The sequence below is a fragment of the Drosophila hydei genome, unplaced genomic scaffold (genome assembly GCF_003285905.1).
Source record: "Drosophila hydei strain 15085-1641.00,03,60 unplaced genomic scaffold, DhydRS2 tig00008114-arrow-pilon, whole genome shotgun sequence".
NCBI classification, from domain to species: Eukaryota; Metazoa; Arthropoda; class Insecta; order Diptera; family Drosophilidae; genus Drosophila; species Drosophila hydei.
This window is the reverse complement of record NW_022045827.1, coordinates 10,016,453-10,034,901: the sequence shown is the minus strand read 5'-3', so window position 1 is coordinate 10,034,901 and position 18,449 is coordinate 10,016,453. Positions and strand designations below refer to the sequence as shown.

The 18,449-nt window shown below is 44.3% G+C and overlaps 3 protein-coding genes across 3 annotated transcripts; 1 reads left to right on the top strand and 2 right to left on the bottom strand.

Annotated features, from left to right (window-relative positions):
• The first annotated feature begins 2,190 nt into the window (after positions 1 to 2,190).
• Positions 2,191 to 6,169, top strand: LOC111605023 (sodium/hydrogen exchanger 9B2-like). The gene is made up of 6 exons (XM_023323354.2): positions 2,191 to 2,285; positions 2,364 to 2,648; positions 2,911 to 3,028; positions 4,293 to 4,538; positions 4,601 to 4,773; positions 4,833 to 6,169. Exons 1-6 carry the CDS (start codon positions 2,277 to 2,279, stop codon positions 6,105 to 6,107), a joined length of 2,106 nt encoding a protein of 701 aa, XP_023179122.2. The 5' UTR covers positions 2,191 to 2,276; the 3' UTR covers positions 6,108 to 6,169.
• A 2,390-nt stretch (positions 6,170 to 8,559) lies between these two features.
• LOC111605021 (HEAT repeat-containing protein 1 homolog) lies at positions 8,560 to 15,419 on the bottom strand. Its single transcript, XM_023323352.2, has 4 exons — positions 14,159 to 15,419; positions 13,836 to 14,104; positions 9,957 to 13,733; positions 8,560 to 9,893 (listed from the first exon to the last, which is right to left on the bottom strand). Exons 1-4 carry the CDS (start codon positions 15,325 to 15,327, stop codon positions 8,737 to 8,739), a joined length of 6,372 nt encoding a protein of 2,123 aa, XP_023179120.2. The 5' UTR covers positions 15,328 to 15,419; the 3' UTR covers positions 8,560 to 8,736.
• A 392-nt stretch (positions 15,420 to 15,811) lies between these two features.
• Positions 15,812 to 17,659, bottom strand: LOC111605019. Its single transcript, XM_023323349.2, has one exon. The coding sequence runs from the start codon at positions 17,272 to 17,274 to the stop codon at positions 15,970 to 15,972; it is 1,305 nt and encodes a 434-aa protein (XP_023179117.2). The 5' UTR covers positions 17,275 to 17,659; the 3' UTR covers positions 15,812 to 15,969.
• Positions 17,660 to 18,449: the final 790 nt, after the last annotated feature.

Here is an 18,449-nt window from a genome sequence, read left to right as displayed (position 1 = left end):
CAAAAAAATTATGATGACATCTCTAATTATAGCTAAATTAAATAAATCTAATATGTTATTATTATATAATAATATTTAATTTTATTTTGAACAATGGAGTGAGTGTTATGGAATTTATAATAAATTATTTTAAATACTTTTTTTAATGAAATTTTTATGTCATTGTTAGACAAAATATTATAAAAAATAAACATTGTATTATTATTTTATATATATATTCAAGTGCTTTGCTACGCAATAATTATTATGAAATTATATATATATGCGCTACTAGTTAAAAAGGGGTCTTTTGTCTAGTTAGACGTGAATGAGCACAGCCCACCCAAACGCAATTAAAGATTTGGTACGTGAATTTGATTTGCCTCAGTCGTAAATTCATGCTTTGAGTTACTTTGAGTTGAGTTGGTCACGTATATTTTGGAATGTAAATAAAACAGTTTAATAAATAATTCAAAATGCCAACACATAGCCACTTTTAAATCAGCTATATAGATCTTTTAGCACCCCGACAAAGCTCTTTTGTCCTGTTTACTCACACTAAGTGATTAATAAATAATAATTTACCAAAAAATTATGTTAAATAAAAAAAGGAAATTCCAGCCAAAAAGGCTAGTCATTTGTTTTTGTTTTTAAAATATGGTCAACAAATTTATTCATTACGCAATATTTAACCGCCTTTCGCTTGTTATTCTTAAATTGATATTTTAAATTATTGGGGAATTTTTTAATTTGTTGTGTGTGAAATTCGTCAGCTATTTTAACCATATAGTTTACATAAATTAGTACCAAAATAGAGTTAAAAAGCCATATATAATACTAACTGTTTCAGCACTAAACACATCCATTTCACAGCTGCATATTTCAGACATTAAATCATATGTTTATTGAACAAAATTGACGTGCAAAGTTAACAACAAATAAATTGAGTTTGTTTTCTGTTCTGGGCTTATAATCGGAGTTACCATTGCGCCAGAGATAAATAATAAAAATGTATAATTAACGATTTAAGTGACTTGGGACAAAAAATAAAAAAACCAAAAAAAAAATGCCCAACCAGTTCACATGGGGCGCGCTGCTTTGTTGGCTTTCATCTAACTCTAACGAACCGCATGACTTGATGCCACATTCTCGGCAGCTGGTCACAAAAAAAAATAAAGAACAAATAAAATGAAAGTAAGAGTGAGCCTAGAGATACCCTGTAAACTGATTTGAAAGACTTTCCTTTGGTTTGAGCATGAGAGAAAATTAATTTTGATATTTCATCTGATATTATATTTATTTTAATATAATATTCCATTTTTGTTTGCTTTAAAGTGAAATTTTAATGCATTTAAAGTTATATATGAAGATTTCAAGCAAAGCACTTCAGAAAGATAAATATTATGTTTTTTTAAATGTTATATATTTTTAGTCATATTTTTTATTTTTATATAAATATAAATATATATATTGTATAGTGATATTTTTAATGAGTAAACTACATATGATGTAGACTTTCAATATGTAAAATATATTTATTAAATATAAAATTAAATACATATATTTTTGCTCGCTCTCTTATTATGTCTTCAGTCCACTATAAACTTTAATATTAATAAAAGAATTTTCTTTTATATTTCCTACAGGGTATCACAGCAAGCATCACTGCAATACAAATTACAACACAAAATACCACAAAAATAAAAAACAAAATTGAACAAAAAAAGATATAGAAAACAGAGGCGATACAGTAACAAATTTCATTAAATAATTAATTCAGCCTCGTTATTATGAGACGATTGTCTGCGGGGCGCTCACGTGAATTTGTTTAGATAAAATGCGTCACAATTAAATGACAAACAAACCGATCAAAAGTCAAAAACCGACAACTGCTCGACGAGGCTCACCTGCGCTGTTCGAGCCCATGCACTGGTTTTCTCAGTTTTCCAGTTTTTTCATCGTTTTTTTTTTTTCGAAAAGGTGTTAACAAATTATAGCTAATTATTAACAATTTTTTCGAATAAGTTTTGTTTGTTGTCTGTATAAAATCATAAATGTTTACATTAGGCTTTAACACGTTTCACACCTACCACAGACTGATGCACACAGACACACGCACAGCTGGTACCATCGAGCCCACAAAATGTCCGTAAGCCGGTCGAAAAGCCGAGCTCAGAACCGATTGTCGCATTCGCTGATGGATTTATTTGCACGCTAAACGCGGAACGAGCTGGTCGTAAAGTTCGCGTTTCGCACAACAATCGATAATCGCGCCGAGTGTCGAGTGTCTATGTGTGATGTATATAGTAAGCGGACTCAATAGACCCCTAAGCCCATTGAAGTCAAGCTGCATTTAAGCCCAACTAACCAAACTCCTTCTGCAGAGTCATAAAACGATGACGACCAAGGCAGATGAGGGCAGCCCGGCGGCAACGACGCCTACAACCACAGGCCAGCGACCCACAACGCTGGCCATCAATGTGCCAACGCCTGTGGTGCCGCCCGCCGAGGGCCAGACCCCATCGCCCAATCACAAGAGCACAATTGTCATCGAGAGCCAGCCCAAGCGCCGCGTCAGCATTGTCTCCGAATCTCCAACGCTGGCAGCCAATAACTCTGGCTTTGATAATCCCGCCTTCGAGCCAGCCCATATGCGAAAAATATCGCAGGTGAGTTGGGGTTGAACGATTAACGACTTGTTGATTGATCGTAAATTTGATTGAATGTGATCAGAGGCGAGTGCTCAAAACATTTCTATATATATTATATGTGTGAGTGCATTTATTGAATGACGACATTTATAATGATGCGCGTAATTGTTGAAATGATCATTGCGATCAAGTGATCAAGTGATCAAGTGATCAAGTGACTGGGGATTACGCGCAATCTCAACTAATATGAAAAATAATTTCGATTTCAATTTCGGCACAGGCCTCAACACAATCATACCTCGACAACGGACCGCCAGGGCGCAGGAGAAGCATCCTTAAGGACTCCCCGCTTCCTCACGACAATGACAGCGTTGATCGTGTATCGACGCACAGTTATGGTAAGTGTAAGATAAGTGTATGGGAAAGAGTGTTCATAACGAGGCATATTTCATTTATATTTTTAATATTTTTATAATTTTTTTAATTTTTTAAATGTTTTTCTCATTTTTAAGCAGTTAAATTTTATGCAATAATTTTTATTGTTCAATTCTTTTTTAATCAATAATTTTAGTGTATTTTTATAGACTTTTCTACTTCTTTTTTATTGATTAATCAAATTTTAACTGCCAGCCTAGTGCTAAAAAATCGTCTTTAAAAATATGGACAAGGCTGTAAAGATCTGATAGCATCTCGTCAATGGCCTAAAATGTGATTCATATTTGTGTTAAGGTTCTCGTCACGTCGGAGAATTAATGTCTAAAGCTTTAATTAGTTTGTTTGCCTTAAGCAATTAAGGGCGGCCAAAAAAAGTTTGAACGCAGATACCCTGTACTCAGTTAAATTAAAAATTGTTTTAGAATTTTGAGATATATTTAGGATTTATATAGACTCATAGCTAGTTGGGCTGTTCAGCCTGAGCTTCCTTGTTGAACTGCTTAGCTATTTCGCGCTAGTCTAATATACCCTTAACTATACAATTTCAATGGTATGGCTAAAAATTTATTAAAATTAAATATAAATAATAATAATAAAATTCTCTTTTATCAATTATAATTTTCATTAAATTAAATATTATTTAAAATATATAAAATATAGAAAATGCCTGTAAGAATTCTTAACTATGCAATTATTAATTATAGATGCGTAAATATTGTTTCTGAGAAATTAAAAAAAAAAAAACATAAATATAAGAAATGACCCAAGCATCAGAGCTAAGAGCACGTGATAGTAATTTCGTAAAATGATATATTTGGAATTTAAAATATTGGCACAGCTGAAATACTCTGAGCTGCATGAATTTCGGCTGAGAATATTCTGAAATGTTTCATTGAATCAAGCCACAGACCATTGTTTGGGCAGACAATAATATTGATGATAGTAATAATGATGGTATTGATAATTAGAAATATCTATTCAGGGCCAAAGAACACTTATGGAACTAATGTCAATTAAATTTGACATCTGTCAATAGTTGACACGAGCAATTAACATCGGCCAGAAAGTGACGTAGCAATTTTTATCTCCGATCGTATTATTATTAGATTGGCTTGCTAATTCCTGAAGTCAATATGGTAGTGAACAGCTCTGATATGGATGTTACCCGGCGTTGCGCGTTGAATGTAATACTCATATATATACAATTTGATATCTTCCCTTCCCTAGAAAACTACAGACAGAGTGCGCTGGACGTGCTTAATGCCAAATACAATAATCTGCAGGCAGTAAACGACTCACGGAATGGCAGTGGCCATTACGTGGAGCAATCATGGATCTATAATTTCTGCTTAAAGTGCCGCAAAGAGGAACCATCCGAATCTTGGGAGCCACCTTTCTGGCAAAAGGTATTTCCCTATCCGCTCTGCCCCACCTTCAGGACATTCTCCCGCCTGGTTTCGCTCATTGCAATTGGTAAGGATCACGCACTTTCTTTACCAAGTCTCTATCCGCATCTACATCAATCCGTCGTGCAGGTGCGTTACTCTGGATCGTCTCATTTGTGATCATTGGACACTCGGCTGCCCCTGGCGGGCAGCTTTTCGATCTGGTGGTGCTGACCGTGGCTGCCAACTTTGGTGGCTATCTCATATCGCTGGCCACGCTGCCGCGCCTCATTGGTATGCTGCTGGTGGGCCTGCTCTTTCAGGTGAGTGCTCATCCGTGTCCATCTGTAATCCTAGCTTCATACTACCTTTGTGCTTGCAGAACGTCGGCTGGGTGGATCTCGATGGCGACTTCTCCAAGGTGACGGCGCATCTGCGCAAGTTTGCGCTCACCATAATTTTGACTCGAGCTGGCCTCGAAATGGAGCCGGAAGCCTTCAAGAAGGTCTACAAAACGATTCTCAAGCTGGGCATTGTGCCTTGGTTCGTGGAGTTTGGCGTCCTGGCGACCATGTCGCACTATTTACTCGGCCTGCCTTGGATCTGGGGCTGTATGCTGGGCGCCATTATGGCGGCCATTGCTCCAGCTGTGGTCGTGCCCTGCCTGTTTAGGCTGCGCACCAAGGGCTATGGCGTGGCCAAGGGCATACCCACCTTGGTGGTGGCCGTGTCTGGGGTGGACGATGCCATTTCGGTGGCTATTTTTGGCATCATCAGCACAATCATGTTCTCGGATCGTGGACAACTCTACCTGATTGCCCAGGTGCCTGTTTGTCTGATTGGCGGCCTGGGCTTTGGCCTCATCTGGGGGCTGCTGGCGCGCATCTTTCCGGAGAAGGGCGACGCCTATGTTGTGCCTCTTCGCACGCTGTTACTCTTCATTGGCAACCTGGTGGCCATCTATGGCAGCGAGAAGCTGGGCTTCGAGGGTGCTGGTCCGCTGGGCGTAGTCTTCTCATCTTTCATATCGAACTACTACTGGTGCAAGGATGGCTGGACCATCGACGACAATCCCGTGGGCACTGGCTTCGAGATCTTCTGGATGATCTTCGAGCCCATTCTGTTTGGCGTGACGGGCGCCACGATTAAGCTGCGTGAGCTGGACCCGAATCTGCTCTACATCGGTGCCCTGTGCATATTCTCCGGCGTCATCATACGCATCCTTGTCACGGCCGGCATTGCCATCGGCGATCGCCTCAACACCAGGGAGAAGTTCTTTGTGGGCCTTTCCTGGATGGCCAAGGCGACGGTGCAGGCCGCCCTGGGACCGGTTGCTCTGAGGCACCTTAACGATAAGTCCACAGACGACGAGCGCAGCTGGGCCAAAATCGTGCAAACCATTTGCATTTTCAGCATTTTGCTGACGGCGCCGCTGGGCGCGATCCTCATCTCTGTAACTGGACCCAGAATGTTAACCAAGACGAAACAGATGCAGCAAAATCTGACGGGCTGGCGTCGTCCCTCCATACGCGACATCAGTATTATCGATGAGGAGGAGGAGCGTGAGGATCCAGAGATACCAGAGGACAAACAAACCCAAGATAATACCCAAAACAACTCACAGCATCCCAACTTTTCATATATTTGCAACAATTAATTTGGGATAATGTTGTTATTGTTAAATTGTAGTCACAATTCTCGCTTTCACTTTGTACAATAACAACCAAAAAGTAATTAAAGTTGTCCTTATCTTGTTTAAAATATTTGGTACTACAAATGTAACTTAGATCTATGGCAATCATATGATCTGTAATCATATATCTGGCATCATATGATCTGTAATCATATATCTGGCAATCTTAACTTGACTTTGGCTAAGGCCAGCTTCCACCTGTTAAAGCTTACCTGATTCAAAAGGCAAGCAGATTAGAAATCTCTATGGATCTATACGAGTTGCAATCTCGATTTGGCAAATAATTATATATAATATACCAGTAAATTTAGAACAGAACAAAATACATAATAAATTTATAGTAGGTTATACGAGTTACAAGTAAAATATATATTATCTATTATAGAGTTTATAGAATAGTGAATAAGTGTGTCCTAATCAAAGTTCCATAAAATGATTTTTATTTATTTCAAACTGCAAAATCTGTCAAAATAATCAAAGATTCAGAATCTATTCACTTCGACTCAATATGAAGAGCTTTTAACTTGATTATGACTGAGACTCGCTTCGCCTCCCCTCGCATCACAAGCTGCCCTGACTGAGGCTAGATACTTTTTCGCTCTCCAAAGGGCCAACTGCTTAAAGCCATAAACACAATTATTTATTTTTCTTTAGGTAAAAGTCTTGTCAACTAAAATATATCTGATTTATGTGTAGTTTTCCAAGGATTTATTTGATTCATTTGCGCACTCATAAATCAAACATGAATTTTAGATTGTGAAGATAGTTAAAGCAAACAAATTGTTTGCTTGTCTGATTTCAGAATCTAAATTTTATTAATGAGACTAAAGAAATGTGAGCAGAATACCTATTATGATAGCCCCAATTATTCTATAAGTGCAGCATTAATTTAGCTTAAATTGATATCAGGATCAGCTAAGATTTTTTAATTATTAAAATTGGCTTGCTTGATTTTTGGTAACTGAGAACACTTCTCAGGCAAGTTTAGCTAATGGATTCGCATCACATGACACAGGTGGGGAGACACAGTGAAAACCTGCTGCAATTCACTATTAAAATATTTTATGGTCTTTTGTTTATTTTGCTATATAACAACAGTCGAACGGTTCAGCTCGCTTACCGCTCACATTAAAGATCATTAAAGTGATTGAGATAATTGCTGAAAATGAAAATCTATTATTGATATACTAGAATATTTTTTCCTAAACCGAATCTGTTTCATGCAATTGCACAATTAATTATATTTTTATACCCTGATCCCATTAAAAATGGGAAATCAGGGTATAATGGTTTTGTGCAAATGTATGTAACAGGCAGAAGGAGGCGTGGCAGACCCCATAAAGTATATATATTCTTGATCAGGATGACAAGCCGAGTCGATTGAGCCCTGTCCGTCTGTCTGTCCGTCCGTCTGTCCGTCTGTCCGTCTGTCCGTCTGTCCGTATGTGTGAACGCGTGGATCTCAGCATCTATAAGAAATTTTTTTTGTAGGTCCGTATATAGCACGCGCAGGTCAAGTTTGTTTCAAATATTCGATAACTATTCGCATTTAATTGTTATCGAATAAAAACATTATTGAAATGCAATAAATAAATTATATCTCGAACGTCTTAAGAGCTAGAGCCTCCAAATTTTGTATTTAGTCTTATGTATATTTTATGCAATTTTGATTTTTGTTGGATTTTGGATACCGGCTCCAAATTCCCCCAAATTCTTAGAATTCAAGTTTAGTTGGAACTAGGGCCATTATGTGAAGACGTTTGCATCTCAACCAAGCCAATAGGATATGTAGATCATATGCTGAAAATTTCATTAAAATCCATTAAGTAAAACAGAAGTTATTAAACAAAACGTTTGGTCAATTTGCAAAAGCACATGTCAGCAGCGCCACGCGCACGCATTTTTCCTATGCGTGTGCACACATACATTCAAATGCGTGTATTCTTTTCTATTCCAAGAATTGAAATTGCGATTGAATTGAGCTGAATTATTAGCTGCTACTTATGTTCAAATTTGCAACGTCTAGCGTAAGAAGGGCAGTGGCTGCGTTAGTAGAGGCGAGGCTCGTATGCAGATTGGTCCCGGTTCGAGACCAGTGGGGACGAACAATTTTTTATTGTTTTATTTTTTTTTTTAATTATGAAGTGGCGGTGTTGGTAGAGTTTGTGCACGTTGCGCAAATAATCCGGGTTCGAAACCTGGTCTCACAATGTCGATTTTTATTTGTTTTCTTTTCTTTTAATACTCGATAAGGAAAATATTAAAAAACTCAAAGGACTGGGATCAGGGTATCTCCTAGTCGGGCACCCCGACTAGAGCTTTCTTACTTGTTTATTTAAAAATCTGCTGCTCATGGTTAAATTTACAGGTATGTACTATTTATGTATAAATGACGTCGATCTACTTAAATCTTTTGCAAAAATACTTTATTTACGTGTCTTTGAATAAAATTATAAATCATATATTAATAAGAGTTAGATGCTCTGTAAATTTACCGTATTTCAGGTAATTCAGTTAAAAGATCTTTGCGTACAAAGAAGTTTTTGTATACAACTCAAGAAGTATTACCAGAGATGTCGGCATTAAGTTGAGCTTATAAATATTTCTGCACCGATTCGCCCAGAATCGTTTCCAATTCCTGCACAGCGCTGCGTGTGTTCTTCTCGACACGCTCGTGCTCATCTTCCAGGAGTTCGGCTATAAATGGCACAGTCTCGGGCAGCAGCGGGGCAAAGCTTTCGCCCAGCTTGCGAGCAATGGCCACGCTGGTGTTGAAGGCCAGGATGCGTACTTCGGGCGTGCTGGTGCGCGTCTTGAGCAGCACCTGATTGTTGAGCTGCTTCCATAGCACATCGTTGGTAGCAGCGGCCAGCTGGGCAATGCAGTCGCTCAGCGTTTGCTGCAGCTGCTCGCGATCGCTGGCCAGCACCAAGCTGTTCTCCAGCTGATCTACGAGTGGGGGCATCAGCGTGTGGAAGCGATGATCGTTGATAAAGTCATTGCTGCAGTGCAGGAAGACGTGATGCAGTGTGCTGAGTATAGCAGCCAGCAGTTCGACAATGTCCTCCACGTCCACACCATCTGAGACCTCCTGGTGCAATGTGTTGTGCTCCTGCAGCAGTCGAGCAGCATCCGTGATAAAGTCGCCGGCGAAGAGCACGAACAGAGACTTGAGCGCTGCGGCAATGCGATTAGTCAACAGGAAATAGGTAAGCTGCGGCTCCAGATCACTCCGCTCCATTGCCCACTTGTGCACCCTGCCGTACATGGGCCGGAAACTCGTCTCGGACAGCTTGAGTATCCAGGCAACGAAAGTCTCACTCACGGACGCCTCAATTTGCGCCACGCGCTGCCGCTGCAGCTGACGTCCGCGCACCTGCAGCCGGAACTCGAGCGCCTGGAGGAACAGCTCGGCGAGCGCCTCTTGTACAGGCGCCAGTTCAGCGTTTCCATTGTGCTTGATGCAGGGTAGCAGTAGTTGATGCATAAGCATGCCCAGCTCATCGTAGGCTTGCGCTTCCAACAGACTAGCATAGGTCTTGGCGCAGCTGGGCACCAGAATACGCGCCTCAACACCCTGCGCCACCGCCGTCCACACGTCTACGATGCGCAGCTTGAGCGCCTGCGTGCGCTTGTCCTGCAACAGTTGCGGGCTCTCCAGCTGCACGGAGAGTCTTATTAGGGCGCCAATAATGTCCACCAAGTAGGGACCCAGGAACAGAGGCAGCGTCAGGAAGAGCTTGTGCATCGCTTTAAGTGGAAAGATTTAAGCTTTTTTTGATGCTAAGATAAGGATTGGTATTGAAGACTTACCAGTGACCAGAGCAGAGCAGACATAGTCGGGTGTCTGCCGTTGGGTGAGCAGCATTTGGACCTGCTCCTTGAGCAGTTCGGTCAACTGTGGAGCAAACTTGGGCAGCTGGGCAAGCGCGTGCGCCTTGATGCTGCCACAGATTTCGACGAGCGTCAGCACCACATTGCCGATCACAGCCTTGGGCACATTGGCGCGTCGCTTGGCGATGCGCGTCAGCTTGGCCAGCAGCGTGCGACATTCCTCGACATATTCGCGTCCATGATAATGGGCCAGCAGCTGCATGGCATGCAGTGCCGACTGCTGCAGCTGAGCCTGCTGCGCATTGCTGCCGCCTGTGTTATCCAGCACGCCGTCAATGATGGCGCCCAGTGGCTCGAAAAGCATGCCGAAATGCTGCACATGGCACTGGGTAAAGTAGTCGGCGGGCGGGGACAGCTTGGTGACCAGCAGCTCGAGCACCTTGATGCGCACATAGATAAGCTCGTGCTGCAGCAGCTCGGTGATCACATTGAGGAAGTATGCGGGCGAGAGCAGACCGATGGCATTGTCCAGCACATCGTGCACATGGTTAGCCAGCACACGCCAATACTTCTCCAGCGAGGGCGTGCCCGCTGCCAACTTGAGCGCATTGTTGACTACGCCCACATAGGCAAGCGTCTTGAGTATGAAGTCCTGGTAGAGCGGTTTCAGCTCAGTCAGCTGGGACTTCTTAGTGCTGCCCACCTTGGCCTGGAACTCAGCGGAGCTGCTCAGTCCCGACAGGTAATCCATGATGAGGTATTTGTAGTGTCGCAGCTGCTTGAAGCTGCGCGAGCGCAGATCGAAGAGCTGTTGCTCTGGTGAGACATTGCTGCTAGCTCCGCTGGCTGCTTTGGTTTGCGACTCTTTGCTGATGGGCAGCTTGGTCAGATAGTCGAGCAGATGCGCACACGTATTCAATATAACCTCGGGTTGCTCAAACATCAGCGTCAACTCACGAGCAAACTCCACGCGCGTCTTGTCCAGCGGCTTGGCCGTCTTGCTGCCGGCTTTGACTGGCGCCTGCTCCAGCAGCATTTGCGATTCGAAGACAATGCAAAGGAATTGCCAGAGATGCTGGCGCGGATCGAGCACTCGAAAGAGCGTCTCGTAGAGCGGCAGACGACGATGAACTGGCACATCTGTGCAAATGACCGCAAACACCTTCAACACGGCTATGACCAGGCGCTCACCCTGCTCGCCCGACTGCAGCAGCAGAGTGGGCACAATAGTCTCCACAACATTCCTGATGATGTGCAGACTGAAGGCGTCATCGTGGCGCGCCACTGTGGAGCCCACAAAGGTGAATATCTCGACAATCTTGTGCAGCACTTGCTGGGGATACAGTGCAGCGCAGCGGGTCAAGAAGAGCAGCGCATGCTGTTGCGTTTGCGGATTCTGTGTGTTGCGCAGGCACAGCACCACCTGCTCGATGCGGAAACAGGATTCAGGCAGCACCTTGGACAGCTCCACACCAGCTGCCTGCGACACATCGCAGCAGTGCAACAGGCTGGATAGGATTAGCTGTTTGGGATACTCCGCTGAGCTGTGCTCCTCCAGCGTCAGGCACAGCTGCAGCAGTTCGAAGAGCTGAGGTATGAGTAGCTCGGCGCCAACCAGTTGATTTTTGTGCTCCAGCAGCTCGAGCAGCGTCATGCCCTGCTTCCAGGTGACGCAAGTTAAGTCCAGCTTGGTATTCGGTGCGTCACGTCGACGTTCCGGTTGCTTGGGCGCCACAATGCGCGTGCTCTTGCTGCACATGCTGGACAACATGCTGACCAGGGGCTTGCACTGGATGGTGCAGCGCTTGAGCAGACGATGGGCAGATAGGAAGATGCTATCGTTGTCGGATGCAGTCGCTGCTTCCACTATAAGCTGCATTAGCGCCACCTTGTGCTGGCTCTGCAGCCGCTCGTAGGACTCCGGCGTCAACGAGTTCAGCAGGACACAGGGCAGCGGCTGCAGTTTCTGTTCTAGCTGCACGTAGGTGGTGTAGCGCTTGAAGCTAGCCTCCAGCAGCTGCCAGGCGGCAGGCTTCTGTCCGAGCACAGCTAATCCCGCAGCTCCTTCGAAGCGTTCGATGACAGCGCAATAGATGTCGCTATGTGGCCAATTTAGCTGCTCCAGCTGTGGTGTATCCGAGCTGTGATCATGTTTGACTACCGCCTGCAGTGCTGCCTCGCCTAATGGCAGCAGCGCCGTCAGCAGTGTCTCATTGTTCATGTGCTTCAGCGCCTTCAGCAGCGCCGCCGTACAAATGGCCGGCTGTGTGACATCGCAGACCAGCTCTAGCAGTGTGCGCCGCAGCTTTACCAGCAGCATCTTCTCGCGCGGAGTGCTCTTGCTGCTCTGTAGAATGGTGTGCAGTATGAGCGCGTATTGCTCGTGATCCATGCACAGTTCGCTCTGGCGGAGCAGCAGACACTGCACTAGATGCGCTACGTGCGTTTCCAGCTCCTTAAGTTCGATCAGTTGCAGAGTGGCTATCGCCTGCTGGCGCAATGTTTGCAACGGCGAGTTGCAGGCATTGGCAATGCGCAGCACATGCATCAAGCTGCAGTTGACTGCAAATGGACGTGGTCGCAGCACTGCCTGCAGCAGCTGAAAGCCTCGCACGCGTAGAAGTGCATAGTCAGAGGCGTTGCTGTACAGCTGAGGTAGCTCCTCATAGACATAGAAATTGCAGAGGAATTCCAGTTTTTCCTGTGCCTCCGGCAGCATATGATTGAGACAATTCTTGAGCGCACGCGTCCACTCCCTGCGCTCAGCTGGCGGACAGTTTTCGGCATAGACTCGACTGCACAGCGCGTCTAACAGCAGCAAGCACAGACGCAGTTCTTCATTGACCTGTGTCCACGGCAGATTGGCCAATTCAGAGAACTTTGTATTCTTGGCTAGCGTTTGTAAAAAGTCAACGTATAGCTGCAATGGCACAAAATTTTTGTGGCTGTTGTCGCTTCCCTCCTTGGCTAAACGAAACTGAAAGCCGCGACTGAAGACGTCCAAGCGCTGCAGCATGTGCAGACTCTCGGCTGCGCTCAGTTCACGCTTTGCATAGGCTGTGAGCAGCAGCAGTAAATGCGTCAGCTTGGACGCCTCGCTGCGCAGATAGTCAACGCCACCGTGCTGCTCCACACTCTCGAGCAGCGCCAGTTGCTGCTTGCCCGGCTGCCGAACGTCGGCAATGACGTCCAGAAACTGTTTACGATGTTCCCACACATTGAACTCTCCATGCTCGCTGCTCACGTTCAGCTGCTCCAGGAAGGGCAGCTTGCTCACAAAATTACTGCTCAATATAATTAGCAAAGCGGCATGCTCCCTGGGGCTCAATGCATCGCAGGGAAACAGATAGGGCATCAGTGCCAAGAGCAACAGGTTCGTATCATAATTATCGCTCACAGCGGCTGTGGTTAGATGCTGCACCGCTTGCGGCACCACCGAATCCCACTGCGTTTGTCGCTGCTGCTGCGCTCGATGCAACAGCTCACACAGCGTCTGGGCAAATGGCTCAGCGCCCAGCATCTCCACAAAGTCAACGGTGGGCAGCACCAGTAGCGCCGATACCACAGCGGGACTGTCGTCTTTAATACGATCAGGCAGACACTCCTGCAGTAGGCAATAGCTGCGCTCACGCTTCTTGGGCACCTTCAAGTTCTGCAGCAGCTGCTGCACAGCGCCTAGTCGAAAATCAGAACTGTAATGATAGAGCTTTTCATAGGCACGTTTCGCCTTCTCGTCCGTGGTGTTTAATCGAAAGCCTGTGGAAGAGCGGCAATTAGATAATGGTTTGATTTAACAAGAGAGGCGAGGCTCAGGTTAGACTGGTCCCAAAATATTGAAGTATTTGTCTTATGACTCACCCAATGCCAGTTTTAAAGCCTTCTGTCGATTGCTAGTCTTGGATTTGGCCCTCAAAGATGCCTTGACGCTCAAATCGAATGCTTCCGGATAGCGACGTTCGAGCTTCTCCAGAAACTCTGTATACCAAGTCTGGAAATTGTTTTTGATCGGCTCCATTTCATCATCAGAGTCAATGATAATAGTATCGTCCTCATTGTCATTGGTGGTTGTGTCCATTGATTCCGGTCCATTCTCAGTTTCCATGTCTACATAAGTGTCCAGGAAGCAACTGAAATAGAGCACGTAAATAACTAAAATTGTGGAGGGTCAATTAAAGATCTACTTGATTAGCTGTTGTGCGCTGAGCTTGGAGAAGGGCACCTCGCTGATGAGATTGTCAAGGAACTCCTGATGTGAAGATGCGGACGCATCGCCCTCTCGTATAGCCGCAACGGCGCCACGCATTAGTGGCATGCAAATCGCTGAAATAGCAATATTCTCCTTGGCGAGCGAGGCCAGCGAAGTGATTAACCACTTCTGGCAGACCAGATTCAACATGGTTTTTGGCGTGAATTGTGGGCAAGCTGCCTGCTGTTTGTCGTGTATCCAGATGAGCAGCAGCAGCGCAGTTGTATGCAGACGCTCGAAGGTGCAGTTGGCCACCCGCTCGAGTAGCGCATCACAGACTTTTGTCTTGAGCTTGGTACGCGAGACGAGTTGGGCCACAATCACATAGGAGGCAGCCACATAGTCTACAGTGTCCGAGACGAGACCCTTCAGCAGCGTCTCTAATATGGTGCCAATATGCCAATCCTGTAGCGGCTTGGCCGTTTGCAGAGCACCCACAACAACAGTGGCATAGAAATTTAGCTGCGCTTGCAGCTGATGAGCGCGCGGTCCGAGCTCCTTGACAGCTTTGCGTGTGCTGCGGCAGATGAAGCTAAGGAAGGCGGGCACGCTCGATGCACGATTAACTATTGTGGTTTTGGAGAGCGGAACGCCGGGTCGTTGCAGGGGACGCAGCCAGAACCAATCCTCGTCCGATTGACGCAATCGCATCGTCTGCAGCACCTGCACAAATGTGTTTGTCTCATGGTAGGGCATTATCAGGGCCATTACCTCCTGTCGGTTGTACTCGTGCACCTGGAAACGGCGCAACAGCCACTCAAAGCACATATGCGCCGGGCGCAACAGAAAATATGGCGACAATAGACGCAGAAATTTTGCAATAGCCGCATCGATCAACTTGTTGACATCTGACTGCTCGACAGCGCGCTCTAACGTGAGTGTGGCCTCATCGAAGAGCGTCAGCTGGAACTCCTTGAATGTCGGGTTAAACGCCGTTAGCTCCAGCAATCCACTGAGTCCGATTTCATAGATAGCTCGCCTATCTTTAGTCGCTGCTTCTTTTGGACTGAATAATATTGAGGCACGACTGCGTGCATCCGCTATAGGAAGAGATGTCTGCGGTGCAGCCAACTTTTGTAGTTGTTGAGCCAAAGATGTTGCCATTTTCTTAAGCTCCTTTTTGTGTGTAGAAACACTTGAAAATAAACTTAAAATGTGCAACTATTTCACACGTGCTTCGGCGGTTACTAATAAAATATGTATATCGATAAGCGTGTAGACGAATGCAATCATCGAGTGGTGTATCGATAACTTAAAAGTAATACGATATGACGTCACAGCTGACTTTTATGCTCTAATGACACCTAGTTCTAAATACTGAAGTAGTGATTAAGGTAGATACTTGAAAGTTTGTTAAGTCTAAATCAGAAGCAATTTATAAGCTCAGCTCTTTCCCAATTTCTAATAAGATAAAAACTACGTAGCTAATTAGGTATATCTTTTACAAAAACTGTTTATTTTATATATATATCAAATAATGTAAAAAGTGTCTTACGTCTATTTAATCTCACAGAGGTACAAGAATGTTGAGCATACGTTACAAATGAAGAGAAATACAAAATAATAATAAAGTTTGATGACATTAAAAATGTGAACATTCTAAGTTGATGCGATGTCGACGATTATAATACTAGTTAAACATTTAAAACAAAAACCTTGGTACAGTTGAATGTTCATATAACTAAGACTAAAAATACAGATATTTGTTTTTTAATGCTTTTTGTTCGATGTTCTTCTGCTCTCTGCTTAAAAGTTTAAGCGCTTCAGCGAATTCTTACGACTCAGTTTATAGTCGAATTTTTGATTGCGCTTGGGCGGCGTAATATTCTCACTGGGCATCATCACTTTCGAGGGCGTGCCCATCTCTGTGACCAAACATTTTTCGCCAGGATGCGGCGGGCAGCAGCAGTGGACGCAGAAACGGAACTTGCAAAAGACGCTGGTGCATTCGCCTATGGAGTAGGGTTGAGAGGGTCCGTTGGCCTGCCCGATCGGCGAACTCTTCACCTCGTCCAGCGAATAGAAGCGGATGAGCCCCGTCTTTGGCTCGTTAAAGGACTTGGCATGTGGCAATGTATTTGAAAGGGCAGCTCGGGATAGCAGCTGACGATTCAATTTCGGCGTTTGCTCAGCGGGTGTCTTGCTGTAGAATACTTTGCTGGACTTGCCGCAACGTGGACACTTGATGCGTTGCACCTGCTCCACCAGCGGGCAGTTCTCATCTTTGGGCTCGATCTTATGGCTATCTTGTTTGTTTGGTCTCCGAATGGCATTGGATGGTTGAAATGGCACTAAATTGTTATTCGAGTTCTTGGACATCATTCGTCCATGCTTCAGGGGCTGTGCGGTGTTCTCCTTGGTGAGGTTCATCTTAAAGCGATGATTGTGCAGACGCTCCGTTGCCCGCTGACTCTTGAGCACCGTTTGCGCCCAGCGCTTCGACACCTTGGTCATGTCGTCCAGTGTGTGTGAGCTGACGTGGGACAGAATGCATTCTAGCGCGGGCAGCGTATTGCTGAGCATGCCCACGATGTCCAGGTGTTCGCAGCCGTCATAATAGCGGGTGCGACAAAGGGAATCCTGAGGTGGCTGTGGAAAGAGGTTTCTCTTCGACTTTTTGGGACTACTGTGATGAGCCATAGGCTGGTAATGTGATTTGCGGCGTTTGCCCGCACATTGTAGTTGATTGGAAAACTGCAGCAGCGGTGACTTGCATGACTGAGCATCCTCATCCTCGCTCTCCTCCAGTTGCACGCAGCTGACGGCGGGCAGGCTAAACGATTTGTGCCAAAGTGTGGAATTGGAATCGTTGCAGTTGCTGCTATCCGGCGTTTGGAATTGTATCGAATTGAAGTGTGAATGTGTTGTATTCGATGCGTTGCGGCAGTTCTCCGACTCGCTATCACGTTCAAATAAAAATGGCGCCTCCACGGTTGAGTTGTGCAGCACTCTGAAGGATGCGTAGCCCGATTCTTCCATTGCACTGTCCGCATCAAGAGATTTTCTGCCGAAGCAGTGTTTTTTAAATACTTTACGATTGTAGGCACTCATTTTGGAATGAATAGCCAATTAATTTTTTGTTTGACTTTTACATTTGTGTTTTTAATTTTTAGTTGCTTGTTTGTGTCGTCACAATTGGCGTCGATGCAAATATTAGAGCTGCTTTTGTTTATATCGATGCAAGCGCATATCGATAGCTATGCACCAATTAGCGGTGATGAAACTGTGTGAGGTAAGCATCAACAAGCTGCTTGCTATGTGATTGGTGATGTTGACTGCCGCAAGCTAACTGATAAGTAAATTCAATTTTCAATTTATAAACAAAAAATTAACTGTTGCATATAAAATAGTAGTTAGCTACATAATTTAATAGTTATTATTAAAAATGTTAAAGCATTTTGATAAGCGTATTAGACCTCAATATATTGGTTCTCTTAAATGTTATATGATTCAAAACTTGTATAGCTTCTGTTAGTTAAATATTATTAATGAAAGTAAACTAGAATGTTGCTTCAACTAACTGATTTACTTTTTGATATTACTGAGTTCAAAATCATTTCTTTATTCTACTTTGTAATGGATATCTCTATATGCATACGGCATATTTCATAATAATATAGATAACAATTTCCCTCTGTTGTGACCGAAGACAACACACGATGATAATCTGGCCGGGGCATTAATGTCAGCAAATTAACAAAATCCACCAATAATTTATCATTTTTCTCTGCTTCACATTTCCTTCAAACTTGACTCACGTCCATTCCAGTTATCTCCATCTCCCTCTCTCTCTCTCTCACTTTCTCTCTTTCTCTTTCTCTCTCTCGCTCTGTCTCTCGCTCTTGACAAATTTGCCCGCTCAAGTTTTTGTGCAAATCATGCCGAGGCATAGATTTCGAATTCATGTGAAAATCAAGCTGGCCACCGCAAAAACAACCCCTCGACGTGGTGATAGTTTCATCAGCTGTCCCCATTTCGTTTCGTCCACAGCTTCATCCACTTGCTGCAGTGCCGACAGTGCGCGTCTACGTGTGTGTGTGAGAGAGAGGGCTACTCATGGGTAGAGGAAAATCAATGAATGATATTTCTTTATGAGGCTCAATTATTTGTTGCGGGGATTTGGTTTTCTTCCTTCGTCCTGTCATCTGGGTGCGTGCCTCATTGTCCTTTTAAATGCTTTGGCAAAATATTTTGGGTATTTTATGCACTGCCTTTTGTCAGCCCCT

Coding starts and splice junctions, on each gene's coding strand:
- LOC111605023 (XM_023323354.2), top strand. Junction 2,649..2,910: donor ATATGCGAAAAATATCGCAG/GTGAGTTGGGGT, acceptor ATTTCGGCACAG/GCCTCAACACAATCATACCT. Junction 3,029..4,292: donor TGTATCGACGCACAGTTATG/GTAAGTGTAAGA, acceptor TCCCTTCCCTAG/AAAACTACAGACAGAGTGCG.
- LOC111605021 (XM_023323352.2), bottom strand. CDS start 15,327: ATGGCAACATCTTTGGCTCAACAACTACAAAAGTTGGCTGCACCGCAG. Junction 13,734..13,835: donor GGCTTTAAAACTGGCATTGG/GTGAGTCATAAG, acceptor GCTCTTCCACAG/GCTTTCGATTAAACACCACG. Junction 9,894..9,956: donor CTGCTCTGCTCTGGTCACTG/GTAAGTCTTCAA, acceptor TTCCACTTAAAG/CGATGCACAAGCTCTTCCTG.
- LOC111605019 (XM_023323349.2), bottom strand. CDS start 17,274: ATGAGTGCCTACAATCGTAAAGTATTTAAAAAACACTGCTTCGGCAGA.